Source organism: Mizuhopecten yessoensis, unplaced genomic scaffold, assembly GCF_002113885.1.
Source record: "Mizuhopecten yessoensis strain PY_sf001 unplaced genomic scaffold, ASM211388v2 scaffold7201, whole genome shotgun sequence".
In the NCBI taxonomy this organism is placed as follows: Eukaryota; Metazoa; Mollusca; class Bivalvia; order Pectinida; family Pectinidae; genus Mizuhopecten; species Mizuhopecten yessoensis.
The window spans coordinates 457,827-473,882 of record NW_018406931.1 but is presented as its reverse complement, the minus strand read 5'-3'; the positions used below and the strand labels follow the sequence as shown (position 1 = coordinate 473,882).

At 38.2% G+C, this 16,056-nt stretch overlaps 1 protein-coding gene across 2 annotated transcripts in view; it reads right to left on the bottom strand.

Annotated features, from left to right (window-relative positions):
- The window catches only part of LOC110453222 (histone deacetylase 6-like), a 185,181-nt gene extending 169,330 nt beyond the window's left edge, over nt 1–15,851 (bottom strand). For both annotated transcript variants that reach the window (XM_021502081.1, XM_021502082.1), the window contains exons 1-4: nt 15,782–15,851; nt 8,375–8,498; nt 6,387–6,575; nt 5,521–5,555 (exon numbers count right to left, since the gene is read on the bottom strand). In XM_021502081.1, the coding sequence (XP_021357756.1) occupies nt 5,521–5,555; nt 6,387–6,575; nt 8,375–8,419 (269 nt within the window). In that variant the 5' untranslated portion in view covers nt 8,420–8,498; nt 15,782–15,851. The remainder of the gene's footprint in view (nt 1–5,520; nt 5,556–6,386; nt 6,576–8,374; nt 8,499–15,781) is intronic.
- Between the last annotated feature and the right edge of the window lie 205 nt (nt 15,852–16,056).

Below are 16,056 nucleotides of genomic sequence, written 5' to 3'. Positions count from 1 at the left end.
TCATTTGAACAAATTTGGTAACCACTCCTCCCAACATTCTACAGGCCAAATATCATCACACTGGACCTTTTCCTTATTCTGAAGAAGTTTTTTTTAAATATTTCAACATATTTGACCTCTGTGATGCTGAATATTGTTGAAGGTCATTTATTTGAACAAACTTGACAGCCCTTTATCCCAGCATGCTATACTGGCCAAATATCATCACCCTAGGCCGCTTGGTTATTCAGAATAATTTGTTTAAAAGTAAAAAGTTGACACCGGACGGACTATGGACGCCGAGCCACAGTATAAGCTCACTATATATAGACCCTTGGGCCAGGTGTGCTAAAATATTGAATTCATTTTGTTGCTGTTTTTTTCTGGTTTCACAACATTAATGTCTGTTTCCAGATGAACAGAACCCCTATGTAAAATGTCAGTATGGTAGCACACAACTGAATCAAACTGAAAATCTAACAGTACCAAAAATACATAAATAGCCATAACTCTGTATATCATTGGACATGAGACCAGATTGTGTGTCACCCTGTCTTCCTGAGATACATAAGTATGGCACGATTGGTGAATATTGGTGAAATAGCAGAAAAAATATCGATGACACCCAGCCAGACAGCCAGACAGGGTGTCTAGCTAGTGGAAATGACTACACACCTGCATTTGACTGGTATTTTTAAAATGTAGATAATGCCAATTTATAAAATCAGTCCTTTTTAACAGCCAGACAGCCAGACAGGGTGTCTAGCTAGTGGAAATGACAACACACCTGCATTTGACTGGTATTTTTAAAATGTAGATAATGCCAATTTATAAAATCAGTCCTTTTTAAAGTTACTATATGTACCTTTTGGATGTTAGACAGGTAACAGTGCCAAAATAAACTTTTTTATAGAGTTAATAAAATTACCATTTTTTCAACTTGCCCAGAACCCCACCCCATTACAAAAAAGGCCCTTCGGCATTGATAGCTCTTCTTTCATTTACTAAACTCTGATGTACGCCACAAAGTAACAACACACCAAAATCTAATATAATGCAGTATGTATTATGAATGTCTATTTTTTAATGTAATTCCCCCAAGGGTGGGGCCAGACCCCACCATTTGTACAATTTTGAATCCTTGCCTCTAATGAATGCTTCTGACCAAATTTGATCGATATCCATGGCATAGTTCTACAGAAAAAGTTGTTTATAGCAATATAGCCAAATAACCCTTTTTGACCCCGCCCCTCAGCTCCCTGGGGGATCAGCCACACCATTTGTACAATTTTGAATCCCTGCCTCCCATGAATGCTTTTGATTACATATGATTGATATCCAGTGCATAGTTCTACAGAAGAAGTCATTTGTAGCAATATAGCCAATTTGTCCCCTTTTGACCCGCCACTCAGCCCCCTGGGGGGTCAGCCCAACCATTTGTACAATTTTGAATCTCCACCACCTAGGGATGCTTCCAGAGAAATATGGTTGATATCCATTTCTTAGTTCCAGAGGATAAGTCGCTTAAAGCAATATAGCCAAATTGCCCCCTTTTTGCCCCGCCCCTCAGCCCCCTGGGGGGGTCAGCCCAACCATTTGTACATTTTGAATCTCCACCACCTAGGGATGCTTCCAGAGAAATATGGTTGATATCCATTTCTTAGTTCCAGAGGATAAGTCGCTTAAAGCAATATTGCCAAATTGCCCCCTTTTTGCCCCGCTCCTCAGCCCCCTGGGGGGTCAGCCCCACCATTTGTACATTTTGAATCCCCACCACCTAGGGATGCTTCCAGTCAAATTTAGTTAAATTCTAATCAGTGGTTAAGAAGAAGAAGTCGTTTAAAGAAATTGTTGACGGACGGACGACGGACGGATGGACGACAGACACCACAGTATGGCATAAAAAGGACCACCTCTTTCAATTACAGCATTCTCAATTCCAAGATGGTCGCAATAAGTGAAATTCACTTTATTTGTACTCTAAGGAGCAGTATTTTAAAGATTTTCTGCACTTTCCTATATATAACCCCACCCTACCTCATTTCCTATTTTAGATAAAGCCATTCCACCATAAAAGGGTAGCATACCAAATTTGATTAAAATCCCTTTACTAGTATTTGTGGAATAGTCTTTTAAGGGTTTACCATCATTTCCCCTAATGAGTTTCCTCCCCAAGGAAGATCATACCGTTTGTTTATACAACATGTAATTCACTCATCTCAGGGAGAAGGTCATCATCATATTGAAGAAGGTATTGTCTGCAAGATTAACTCTTATTTCTTTTTTGGCCATGACATTCTGGCCCAACGAAGACCACACCCTAGATTTATAAAATGTTAAACTCCCTTTGCCCTGAGACGCTTAATGCCAACTTTAGTCAAAATCCTATAATAATAATAATAATGCCCTATATAATTTGTAAAATTACTCTAAAGCACTTAACAACATATGAATAATTCTATTAGTTATAATTGTGAAATAAAAATGGCTTACAATCACCATGAATAAATAAAGGGTGGTATGTCATGACGTCCTATAAGCTGTTTGGACTGAAAGTCAATACAATGTAAAGTTGATGACAAATGACAAACAACGCTACATGACATAAACCACTAGGTTCCCTAGGACGACAAAGAAAAAAGAAATGATACACTTAATCTCTAGGTTCCCTAGGACGAGTAAGAAAAAAGGAATGATGCACTGTCTTTCCAAATTAAACATGAAATGTGACAGAAGATTATCTATGTGCAAACCTTATATCACAACAAGATAAAACATGCTGATATTTACCATCCCACGTACACCTTGACTTAACTGGGAGCTTATCTGTGGGCTACAGAATGACATTTGCACTGAACACCAGAGGATGTAAGAAATCATTTGTATGGAATTCAAATGTATAAGATAATTCTTAATATATATATATGGCTTTTAACTTATGAACAAGATTGACATAAATGTGTTTCTAGTAAATATGATTTAATATTCCAGTACTACAGAATGTACAGTTGCAAATATGAGCCTTCATTCGGATCTACAATGAATGACATAAATGGAGAAATGCAGAGCTGTAAAAATCACAAGGTTAGATCTCTTAAAATATGAAAAGAAACAGAAAATTGTTACATAAATGCTTTAAATCATGTTGTGTCAATACTTCTATTTTTTCAAGAAATTAGTTTGTATATTTTGAGATACACAGATTGAAAGTATGCGCCTATGTAAAGATTGAGAGGCAAAGACCATAAAGGGGCATAACTCTGATTCTATAATATATGCAATATAACAGAAAGCAGTCATATATTTTCATATCATGTTGTGTCTATACACAAAGGTTAAAAGTTTATATGGTGTGAGACACATAGCTTGATAATATGTTTCTGTTGACGGAGGGAAAAGATAGAATATTGAGGCTTTCTGTGTGAACTTCACTGAAGAGTAATGAACATTGTTACCTGACTCGCTATATAAATGCATATTAATCAATTTCGACTTTTTCCCAGACAATTCACCAAACGAACTATAGCTAATGTGTGCTACCGTAAAACTGTTGACTGGTCACCGTAAAACTGTTGACTGGTCACGTGAAACTGTTGACTGGTCACGTGCAACTGTTGACTGGTCACATGTTAGGTAATCGAACGCACCTATAATTACAAGACTCCGATGATCAAGCGTTTTTGGTACTGGATTGTTGACGGTCGTCTGTCGGTAGATCTAACCATCACATTCGACATAGAACTTTTTGGTTTTTCATTGGTCAAGTAACAAAACAGTTGTTTCATGCCTTATCAGTCAACAGTCAAAACTATTTTCCCGAGGAGTTGGGACCCTCCAGATGAACTGTTTCCTGAGGCCTTTTGCAGCCTCGGGAAACAGTTCATCTGGAGGGTCCCAACTCCTCGGGAAAATAGTTTTGACTGTTGACTGATAAGGCATGAAACAACTGTATACTGTTGAATCCAGGTTGGATGTAACTAAGTAATGAAATTAAGGACAGCATGCGGAGGGAAACAATTTCATTGTGTTTTGAGTCATGGAAACAAGAAACAAAACTATTCAAGATAGCAAGAAACAAGAGAAATGATAGCAGTCTGTTAATCAATGAAAACCAAAATAAATGACATCAGGAGAAGCAAATTTGTACTACTCGAAGATCCAGAGGAGAAACAAAGACCAATTGTTGTTACATGCTGCACAATAAAGCAAATAAACAATTTCAGAAATATAAAACACCTGAACACAGAAGACAATTTTAACTCTGATCCTAAAATATACAAATGTTCCGGGATCCACATGCACATGTTTACATGAAATTGTATTGATAACCTATATTTATTTATGAATGGAGAAGTAAAACCATTGGACAACCATATCTTGAAAAGGGGATAGAAATCTCAAAAGGTTAGTCAAAATGAAAAATGTACATCATATATTGCATAATGCATTGCCTGAAAACATGCTTCTAGAGACAAAGCAAGGCACAAATTTGATAAAGGGACACAACTCCTGTTACATACTTTCTGGAAAGAAAATGTGTTGCACCCGTATTAAGTTTACAAACTATTTTTGATGCACAAAATGTAAGTTAAATTAAATGTATTCATAAATGGAGCAATGCATAACTTGGAAAATTTATGAATATATAAAAGTCAATAACAAACAAAGGAGTTAAACTAGGTTTATAACACTTATGTATGCAAGAATGTTTGGCAACATAAGGGTATATGTACTCCCATTCACTGCACATAGCCTAACCTAGACTTTCTACGTCTTAGAATGGTACAGGCCAAGCCATCAGCTGTCATGCATTATTAATGATAACCTTATATGGCAAATGATATCAACACTATACGGCTGTATGAACTGTCTGTGTGAATGAACCTGTGGGTTATGTTTTAATTTCTTTTGAGCTAGACTAGAGCTTTTGCTGAAGGTCAATTCTAGTTCCTGTCACGTTTACAAGTTTTCTTGGTGCCAGAAAGCAGCTGGGATGTTAAACAACCCCTACAAATATGTGCTACAGCTCTCCCTATGAATGGGTGCAGGAGTTGGGTTCATCACAACAAAGTCAAATGGGGCAATCATCTGCTATGTTCATTAATTAGAAAGCATCAAAAGTGTGAAGGTGGCTTAAATTGGTGAAAATGGCGAGTACACCTGTACCGCTTAACTAGAATCTGTGAAACTAACATTATAGTCAGTGTATAAAATCCTTGATTTTTTAAAAGTCATGTGATTAGATGTATTACTTGTTGCTTAACCCTTTCACCCCTATGCAACTTTAGTAGACTCTCCCCATTCATTGATCTGAATGAGTCTATTACTATCTACAGTGATGAAAGGGTTAAAAGTGTTGCTGTATGATGTAGCATATTGGTCAGTTGGATATATAAGATTATGCAATTAGACAGGATTTCTGCATGGCTGGGTAAAACACTAAACCACTGATGTATTAGCCATAGCTGTAGATATGAGAAGGAAAACCACTATGTATTGGAAATGAAAACCTCATGAGACTACAGGTATTGAGTTACTTACCCTTCCGGGGGCTCTGGTTTCTTCACAGTAATCCCCTAAAATTGAAGAAAAAAATATACAACTGGTATGTCCTCCCAAAATAAATCAGGGTTATGTCATAGAAATAGTTCAACTTGTTTGATTAAAGCCTGGTTTTTAGATTTGTGCTAGGTTGATATATGTATATATGTATATCAGTTTGAAAATTTTGAGCACACTAGCCTATGGACAGTCCATTAGCAGGTCCAGGTGAATATCGAAAGGTGGATCAATCACAACCTTGCACATACTTGTAATAACAAAAAGAAACTGCCACCATAAGGTTATTAGCAGATAAGGTTGGTCTGGATTAGTTTTACTGTATGTAAAAGTGGAAAATATAGGTCACAGTGACCTACTTAAGATGTATAGCTATATTACTTGAGATTTGTCCACATTTGAAGTTTGATGAATTTAACACATCTCGTATTAGAGTAATGGAGTCAAACGCAAATTGTAACGAAAGTCAGTGAAGCTGAGAACAAAGGTCACAGTGACCAACATTTGGTATACAGTGTACTGCCATATTACCCCTCAATGTCTAGTCCAGGAATGAAGTTTGATGAATTTTGGATTTCTAGTATTAAACAAATGGAGCTAAATTCAAAGTCTTTATGTTGTAGGGGCATATTTTCTCTTTAGTACAGTGGTAACATTTGCTATTTTCTTCAGTTATAAACTTGTATTGGATTGTATAGGATGTATACTAAGCAAAATACTTGACTATAAACTTCCAACAGTCTTTTAGTGGTGAACTCTGTTATCAAATATATTTTAGAACAGATCTTAATAAATACTGATCATCAGAAAAGGGTATTAGGAATAAACTAGAAAGAGAAAATCTTTACCATTTTAGTAAGCTGTTCTATCAAATAGGCATCATCCTCATTCTCACTGTCCGAGGATACAGGTTTTTCCTGATTATTCCTCCTTTCCTCCTTCTTTCTTTCCTCTTCCTGTCTTTTCCTTTCTCTTCCCTGTCGCCTGACTCTCTCCAATCTTTCTCGGTGAATTACATGTGCGCTAACTCCATCAGCCTGTAACTCACACAGTTCAGTATATAAATAAGAGGTCCATTGGGCCTTTCTTAATCGAAACGCTGTTTAAAGAAAATAGTTGCCATCAACAGATGGACCAACAACAAACAATGGACACTGTGTCATGGCCTAATTATAAGCCATCCTCATTTCTCCAGGTGTATGCTCACTTACCCCGGGAATAGTCATAGTAACATCGTAGGCTCAGCGTGTGCCACCTTGTCGGTGAGACAAGACGACTAGTTTGATCCTTTATTGTACATCAAAAGAACCTTGTGGTGCATAACAGTTAAACTGACTGGCTTTGATGTGGGCCGGTATTGCTCCTCTGTAATCTTCGAAAGACAGGTATATAAAAATTGAAATTGTCTCTAATTGGTGCATATAATCAATTTATCTTGCACCATTTGAACCAAAGATATTTCTGATTGCTTATCAGTTACTGGGAGACTTCCCTATTAGAGTAAACTAGAACACTGACAGGTCAGTAAGGGCCCGGCCTTGTGGCAATATATCCCCCATAATCATCAAGAAGTAATCTGCCCTTATAGCTGAGCTTGACTTTTGCTATTTGGACCTTAAAAAAGAATCGCAAGGAAGCAAAATATACATTTTACATGTACTATGATGTGAGTCTTGTTTCCTTCCACCTCCATATTTACTGGGCTAACAGAAATGTAAATACCGGTGCAATACTCATTTGTTAGCTTTGATTTGTTTTATTTAACCTTATATACCTCCTCAATCAAGAGCCAGGGTCAAAGTCAGAGATCCACTTAGTCTTTGACCTTTGGACCCAAATGACCTTGACCATTAACCCAGCGAGCCTGATCTTTGGTCAGTTGACTTATTCTTTAATTCCGACCAACTTTGCTAAATAATATCATAACAAAATATTCATCAGTGAAAAATACAAAACTTGACCTTGACCCTGTAACCTGGACCTAAGGTCAGTTGACTCTGTGTTAAGTTCTGAACAACATTGCTTCATAATGTCATAACAAAATGTTCATCTGGGAAAAGGTACAACATTTAACCTTCACCTTTGACCCGATGACCTTGACCTTTGGTCAGTTGACTCTTTGTTTAATTCTGATCTACTTTGCTTCATCATGTCTTAACAAAATTTTCATCAGTGAAAAGATGAAAAATTTGACCTTGACCTTTCAATCTAATGACCTTGATCTTTGACCTTGACTTTTTACCTCAGTGTGTCTCTTTGTTTAATTCCGAACAACTCTGCTCCATAATGTCATAGCGAAATGTTCACCAGTGAAAAGCTACAAAATTTGACCTTGACCCCTGACCCGATGACCTTGACCTTTGGTCAGTAGACTCCTTGTTTAGTTTTGATCAACTTTGCTTCATAATGTCATAACAAAATGTTCATCAGTGAAAAGATGTAAGATTTGACCTTGACCTTTGAACCTAATGACCTTGACCTTTGACCTCGACTTTTTACCTCAATGTGTATTTTTGTGAACTGAACATCTTGACCAAGTTTCATGTACATTGGTCAATAAATACTAAAGTTATCAGCCAGAAACAAAATTTGAGGACGGACGGACAGACAGACAGACAGGCAGACAGAGTGATTACTATAGGGCACCTGTATCTCCGATACGGGGCCCTAGTTATACAATAGAGACTTCTGTTATTAAACATCAACTTCATTTATATTTTAAACATTTTTAACGAACAGAGGGCATAAGAAATCTGTCTGCTCCACTATGCAAACTTAATAAATACATTTAAATTTCAAAATTCTATTTTGAACTGGGCGACTAGATCAGGCTTACAGGTTGTGTTTGGACTTCCGACTCTTCAATTCCTTTGTCATCCATTCTCAGGCCTGCAGTAGGTTAAAATGTATTTCCAAGTTTAAGTTTTATAGTATCCCCGACAGATCACTTGTTAAGCTTCCTGAAAAGAAAAAGAAAATATCAAATTATGTTTTTGATATGCTTTTGTAATACAATAATATTTAAGATCTTTTAAATGCAAGTGGGTTTTTGTAACAATTTTATTTTCATGCCATATAGAGTTTCATACTAGGTAGTTTCACCCAGATTGTTTTGTAATATGGAAAATAATAAAAAAAAAAACTGTTTTATACAATCCTTCATTTCTTGGGATTACTAATTTTTTTATTTTAGTAGCAACTCTTATCTGTTTAATGGGATTCATTGAATTTTTCAATTTATATAGCTGGGTTTTTGTGTAATTTAAAACTTGTGCCAACACATAATTATTATGCATCAGTATGTTTATTTCACATCTATATAAGCTCAAGTTTATTTGATTTTACCATGTATGGTTGACAAACCTGGGTGTGACAGTGTTGTGTGTCATGAATTTTGAATGAAACTACCCCGGTACCGGAATCATTCCGGTACCGGGGTAGTTTCATAAAAAATTCATGACATTCCGTATGCATCAGCATGAATCAAACACATGTGGGCAAGGGGAATCAAACACTTGAATTCAGACAGGTTTAGTTCACAAAGTGACTATATCAATATTGAAATATTTCTAAATTACAATATTTCAATCATTTTTAAATGGTGAATCTTGAGGTCATACCCTCAAAATCAACCCAGTTGCAATGTTTTTTTGGAGTGTATGTAAGTGATGGAGGGGTGGGGGTCACTATATTGAGGGTCCAGCAGTAAGTGATGGAGGGCTGGGGGTCACTATATTGAGGGTCCAGCAGTAAGTGATGGAGGGGTGGGGGTCACTAAATTGAGGGTCCAGCAGTAAGTGATGGAGGGGTGGGGGTCACTATATTGAGGGTCCAGCAGTAAGTGATGGAGGGGTGGGGGTCACTATATTGAGGGTCCAGCAGTAAGTGATGGAGGGGTGGGGGTCACTATATTGAGGGTCCAGCAGTAAGTGATGGAGGGGTGGGGGTCACTATATTGAGGGTCCAGCAGTAAGTGATGGAGGGGTGGGGGTCACTATATTGAGGGTCCAGCAGTAAGTGATGGAGGGGTGGGGGTCACTATATTGAGGGTCCAGCAGTAAGTGATGGAGGGGTGGGGGTCACTATATTGAGGGTCCAGCAGTAAGTGATGGAGGGGTGGGGGTCACTATATTGAGGGTCCAGCAGTAAGTGATGGAGGGGTGGGGGTCACTATATTGAGGGTCCAGCAGTAAGTGATGGAGGGGTGGGGGTCACTATATTGAGGGTCCAGCAGTAAGTGATGGAGGGGTGGGGGTCACTATATTGAGGGTCCAGCAGTAAGTGATGGAGGGGTGGGGGTCACTATATTGAGGGTCCAGCAGTAAGTGATGGAGGGGTGGGGGTCACTATATTGAGGGTCCAGCAGTAAGTGATGGAGGGGTGGGGGTCACTATATTGAGGGTCCAGCAGTAAGTGATGGAGGGGTGGGGGTCACTATATTGAGGGTCCAGCAGTAAGTGATGGAGGGGTGGGGGTCACTATATTGAGGGTCCAGCAGTAAGTGATGGAGGGGTGGGGGTCACTATATTGAGGGTCCAGCAGTAAGTGATGGAGGGGTGGGGGTCACTATATTGAGGGTCCAGCAGTAAGTGATGGAGGGGTGGGGGTCACTATATTGAGGGTCCAGCAGTAAGTGATGGAGGGGTGGGGGTCACTATATTGAGGGTCCAGCAGTAAGTGATGGAGGGGTGGGGGTCACTATATTGAGGGTCCAGCAGTAAGTGATGGAGGGGTGGGGGTCACTATATTGAGGGTCCAGCAGTAAGTGATGGAGGGGTGGGGGTCACTATATTGAGGGTCCAGCAGTAAGTGATGGAGGGGTGGGGGTCACTATATTGAGGGTCCAGCAGTAAGTGATGGAGGGGTGGGGGTCACTATATTGAGGGTCCAGCAGTAAGTGATGGAGGGGTGGGGGTCACTATATTGAGGGTCCAGCAGTAAGTGATGGAGGGGTGGGGGTCACTATATTGAGGGTCCAGCAGTAAGTGATGGAGGGGTGGGGGTCACTATATTGAGGGTCCAGCAGTAAGTGATGGAGGGGTGGGGGTCACTATATTGAGGGTCCAGCAGTAAGTGATGGAGGGGTGGGGGTCACTATATTGAGGGTCCAGCAGTAAGTGATGGAGGGGTGGGGGTCACTATATTGAGGGTCCAGCAGTAAGTGATGGAGGGGTGGGGGTCACTATATTGAGGGTCCAGCAGTAAGTGATGGAGGGGTGGGGGTCACTATATTGAGGGTCCAGCAGTAAGTGATGGAGGGGTGGGGGTCACTATATTGAGGGTCCAGCAGTAAGTGATGGAGGGGTGGGGGTCACTATATTGAGGGTCCAGCAGTAAGTGATGGAGGGGTGGGGGTCACTATATTGAGGGTCCAGCAGTAAGTGATGGAGGGGTGGGGGTCACTATATTGAGGGTCCAGCAGTAAGTGATGGAGGGGTGGGGGTCACTATATTGAGGGTCCAGCAGTAAGTGATGGAGGGGTGGGGGTCACTATATTGAGGGTCCAGCAGTAAGTGATGGAGGGGTGGGGGTCACTATATTGAGGGTCCAGCAGTAAGTGATGGAGGGGTGGGGGTCACTATATTGAGGGTCCAGCAGTAAGTGATGGAGGGGTGGGGGTCACTATATTGAGGGTCCAGCAGTAAGTGATGGAGGGGTGGGGGTCACTATATTGAGGGTCCAGCAGTAAGTGATGGAGGGGTTGGGGTCACTATATTGAGGGTCCAGCAGTAAGTGATGGAGGGGTTGGGGTCACTATATTGAGGGTCCAGCAGTAAGTGATGGAGGGGTGGGGGTCACTATATTGAGGGTCCAGCAGTAAGTGATGGAGGGGTGGGGGTCACTATATTGAGGGTCCAGCAGTAAGTGATGGAGGGGTGGGGGTCACTATATTGAGGGTCCAGCAGTAAGTGATGGAGGGGTGGGGGTCACTATATTGAGGGTCCAGCAGTAAGTGATGGAGGGGTGGGGGTCACTATATTGAGGGTCCAGCAGTAAGTGATGGAGGGGTGGGGGTCACTATATTGAGGGTCCAGCAGTAAGTGATGGAGGGGATGGGGTCACTATATTGAGGGTCCAGCAGTAAGTGATGGAGGGGATGGGGTCACTATATTGAGGGTCCAGCAGTAAGTGATGGAGGGGTGGGGGTCACTATATTGAGGGTCCAGCAGTAAGTGATGGAGGGGTGGGGGTCACTATATTGAGGGTCCAGCAGAGGGATAAGTGTCCAGTACCTAGCTACTAGCCTATTTAAAACAGAAGTAGAACGAAGCAAATAATATCATTCATCAAATTACTGTGCACACAACTCCTGGCTAAGCACTCATTCCTCCATTGGAAAAAAACATGCATTATTAGTTACGTAAACTTCAATTTATACTGTATAAAATCCTATAACATATTGCTGATGGATGGGTGCAGAGAAACCTTGCTAGGCACTCACTCTCTGCTGGGCGCTCATTAGACTGTAGAGTTGTGTTCACTGATGATGAGTGTAGACCACAAGCTTATTTTTTTCAATTTCAAAAGTATTTTATTGACCATCCATATATTATACAAACATATAAGTTAACATTAAAGAAGATATTAGAACAGTATTGACAAAAGAATTAGACAACAGGTTTTGCCTATATCAGTCTTCTTCTATTTCCGGTAGCTATGTACAATGCTTAAATATATAAAATGTTGTAATTTGTTTTCCTCTCACACACATGCACACCCACACCCACACCAGCTTATGTCTTATACTCGTTGATTAAGGGACAAAACTTGCCTGAATAACAATAATAATAACAATACATGAATATTCATTTGGAATTTATCTAGCACGTATAAGTAACGAAACTTTTTGATGATTTAATATAAGAGTCAACATGTATAAGAATAGTTTTATTTAATTGGTCCGATGCATTACTAATACCATATACTAAACAGTGCAGATTTAAATATCCTAATAGATTATAAATAGTGGTACAATATGATGCCTAATATTTGAAAACAGAGGACATTGAAAGAAAAAATGTATTAGATCTTCCCTCTGTACACCACATACACAGGAAGCATCATCAATCAGATGGTCTTGTAACTTATCAAAGTTAAGATCACTTTTAAAATTTCTTAGCTGACATAAAATGATGTTAAGTTTCCTCGGAACACAGTTAATAAAAGTTTCTGAGACAGATGTATCANTTGTGTTTCAGTATACAGAATATGATGAGATGTACCTCGTCTGAGGCCAGTAATTAAACGCATAGCTTCTAGTTGAACTGATTCTAAAAGATCTGATTCCGATTTGGTACAATTATCCCATACTATATCAGAATATTCTAGCACAGGTCTTATATAAGAGACATATAATGTTTTTAATGTATTCCTATCAACTGTAGTTTTTAAAATTCTAAGAATACTTAGTCTAGAGTTCGCTTTCTTATAAATATTTGAAATGTGATCTGACCATGTCCCTTTACTGTTAAATGTTAGTCCTAAGTGAGTATGGTGTTCATGTTGTGCAATTGGAGTATTGTTAAATAGCAGTTGAGGATGATTGTTAATGTGTCTACGAGAGAAGTTAATAGCTACAGTCTTATTCGGATTGAATAGGATCTGCCATCGCTTTGACCATTCAGAGATTGAGTCAAGATCATCATTAAGTATGTTAGTAGGTGTTGTAAGGTCATTGTTATTATTTACTATTACATAGAGAGAGGTATCATCTGCAAAGAGTTTTATATGAGAAGTTACATTATTAGTAATATCATTAATAAAAAGAAGAAAGAGGAAGGGACCAAGGACAGATCCTTGAGGAACCCCTGCAGACATAGGTTTGGTACTAGATTTATAACCTTCAAAGATAACCCTTTGTTTTCTGTCAGATAAGTAAGCTTTAAACCAATTATATAATTTACCTTTAATACCATATGTTTTTAGTTTATATAATAGGCCCAAATGCCATACTCGATCAAATGCTTTACTTATGTCACAGAAAACAAAACGCAAATCTTTACCTTGGTCTAAATTGCCACTTATAGTATTATAGATATCAGCTAGTTGATTAGTAGTGGAGTCTTTGGGTTGAAATCCTGACTGATGTACACTTAACATATTGTGACTTGAAATATAATTAAACGTATATTTAAAAATATTTTTTTCTAACATTTTGATAAAAATAGATGTAATAGCAATAGGTCTATAATTATTGAGATCACTGATATCTCCTTTACCTTTATAGAGAGCAGTAACATTAGCCGTTTTTAGTACATCAGGTATTACTCCAATAGATAAAGTTCTATTAAATAATAGTTTGAGTGGGTATACTAAAGAAGAAGAAATATTCTTTACAATCATAGGTAAAATACCATCAGGACCAGCTGGTTTGTTTTTATTAAAAATGTCCAATTGGTCAGTTATATCTTGTTCAGTTATGTTAATGTTAGAAAGTTCAAATGGACATAAGGGAGGTAAATCAGGTAAGCTAGTGTCAGTAATATCAGAGGCAATGGTGGTAAAGAAGTTATTTAGTGCTTCAGCTTTATCTTGTGGATGGATTAATATTTTATTGTTAGATTTTAGAGGATAAGAATTAGTGCTAGTGTTATTCATTGTTCATATAGATTTTGCTATCTGCCACCATTTTCTTGGATGCACTGTTTTGTCAGCAAGACAATTTTGAATTTTCTTGAAGTAATTTTCTTTGGATTGCCGAATAATTTGTATAGTGTCATTTTAACAAGTTCTAAATTTTGCCCAATCTTGTTCCCTATTTTTATTTTTAGCTATTCTATGTAATCTTTTCTTATATCTTAATTTATGCTGAATTTCACCAGTCATCCAAGGTTTATCATCAGGATGGACAGTAATTGTTTTATGAAGTATATGGGAGTTAGTAGCAGAGTTTATTTTGTTTATAACAGTAGAATATATTTCATCAATACTAGTAGTGCTATTAACTATGGAATCCCAATCATTACTAAGAAGCTCATTATTAATAGCATCCCAATTAGCTTCATTGAACTTATATATAGGTTTCTTGAATGGTTTATGATCACTACAGAGAGGGGAAAGTACTTGTGTCATGGTAAAAATGATAACATTATTAGTAATAAATACATCAATTAAGGTAGCAGTAGTGTTTGTAATGGGTGTTGGTGATTGTATTAAGTTTTTCAAGTGATATTTAGTAATTAATCTTGCAAGATGTGAATTAGGTTTCATTGTGATAAAGTCAACATTTATGTCACCAGTGACAATGATATTAAGATTAGTATTAGAAAGATTATCCAAAATGTTATCAAGTTTATTCCAGTAATCTATTTTTGTATTAGGAGGTCTATAAAAACAGGAGAGAAGTATTTTTTTGTTAGAAGTGTTTATTTCTAGGATGACAAGTTCTATGTCTTCAGTTTCAAGATCAGTTCTGTGATTTATTAAGAGGTTGTTTTTAGTATATATCATAATACCACCACCGTGTTGTGATTGTCTGTCTCTACGATATGAGTTGGGATGTGAGTTAATTTGCAAATCAGATTCAGTTATTTCATTATTCAGGTGAGTTTCAGTAAGACATAGGATGTCATATGGTCAGTGAATTCAGTATCTATAAGATCAACCTTGTTCCGAAGAGATCTAACATTTAAGTGCATTATTGATAAATCATTATAGTAGTTTCTTTGATTAATACTGATTGATGAGGGACCTGGATTAGAGTGAATATTTCCAGACATCAGTAGTAGAAGTTTTATAACAAACAGGCTGTATATAATATCTTTAGTATACATGTAGTGATATCATATTGGTATTACAGGCAGTAATAGAGGAAGATCTATAACATAGCTTACAATCACACACAAACAAGCTTATGTTCATTCTTATAACGAAGACATAAACCTATGGTTTCATTTTTTTCAAACAACTGGGCCGGTTGGAGTACAGACATGTATTATTATTTGCATGTTCGTTAGGCTTCATCCCTAAAAGATCTCACTTAAAAACAAAACCATTTGCCAGCATAAATAAACATGCCCAGATAAATGACGGGAGGCTGGATGGTGTACGTGACAACAATAATATTACCATATCTCGGTAAGTACTCTGTACTGCATGTAGGTTTCATCACATGCGCTTACTTATAATGCATCATTACTTTATGTATAAGTAAATATTTATGCAAAGATATATTATTTGACTGCATGATGCTCGTCATTTGATTAAATATAGAGACATGTGACGAGTGACATGCTTAACATACCGATGTTGATCCACTTTCTGCAGTCATGTGTACATTACTTCAACTTCTGAAATAGATCACGACCCGGAAGTAGTTCATTTTTAGTAACATACGTACTAAATACCGCCTGGATAAGCCGTAGACCACGGGAGTGGCACGGTAGTGCCTAAGACCGCCTTCGCTTATCGCGGTCCACACCTTTTGATTGGCTGAACCAGAGTGACTTTGTGATGCTTTCTGGCGAGCCTTGGCAAAGACTTGCAAGGCCCGTGTTAAATTTGCAGGTCAACCAGGCT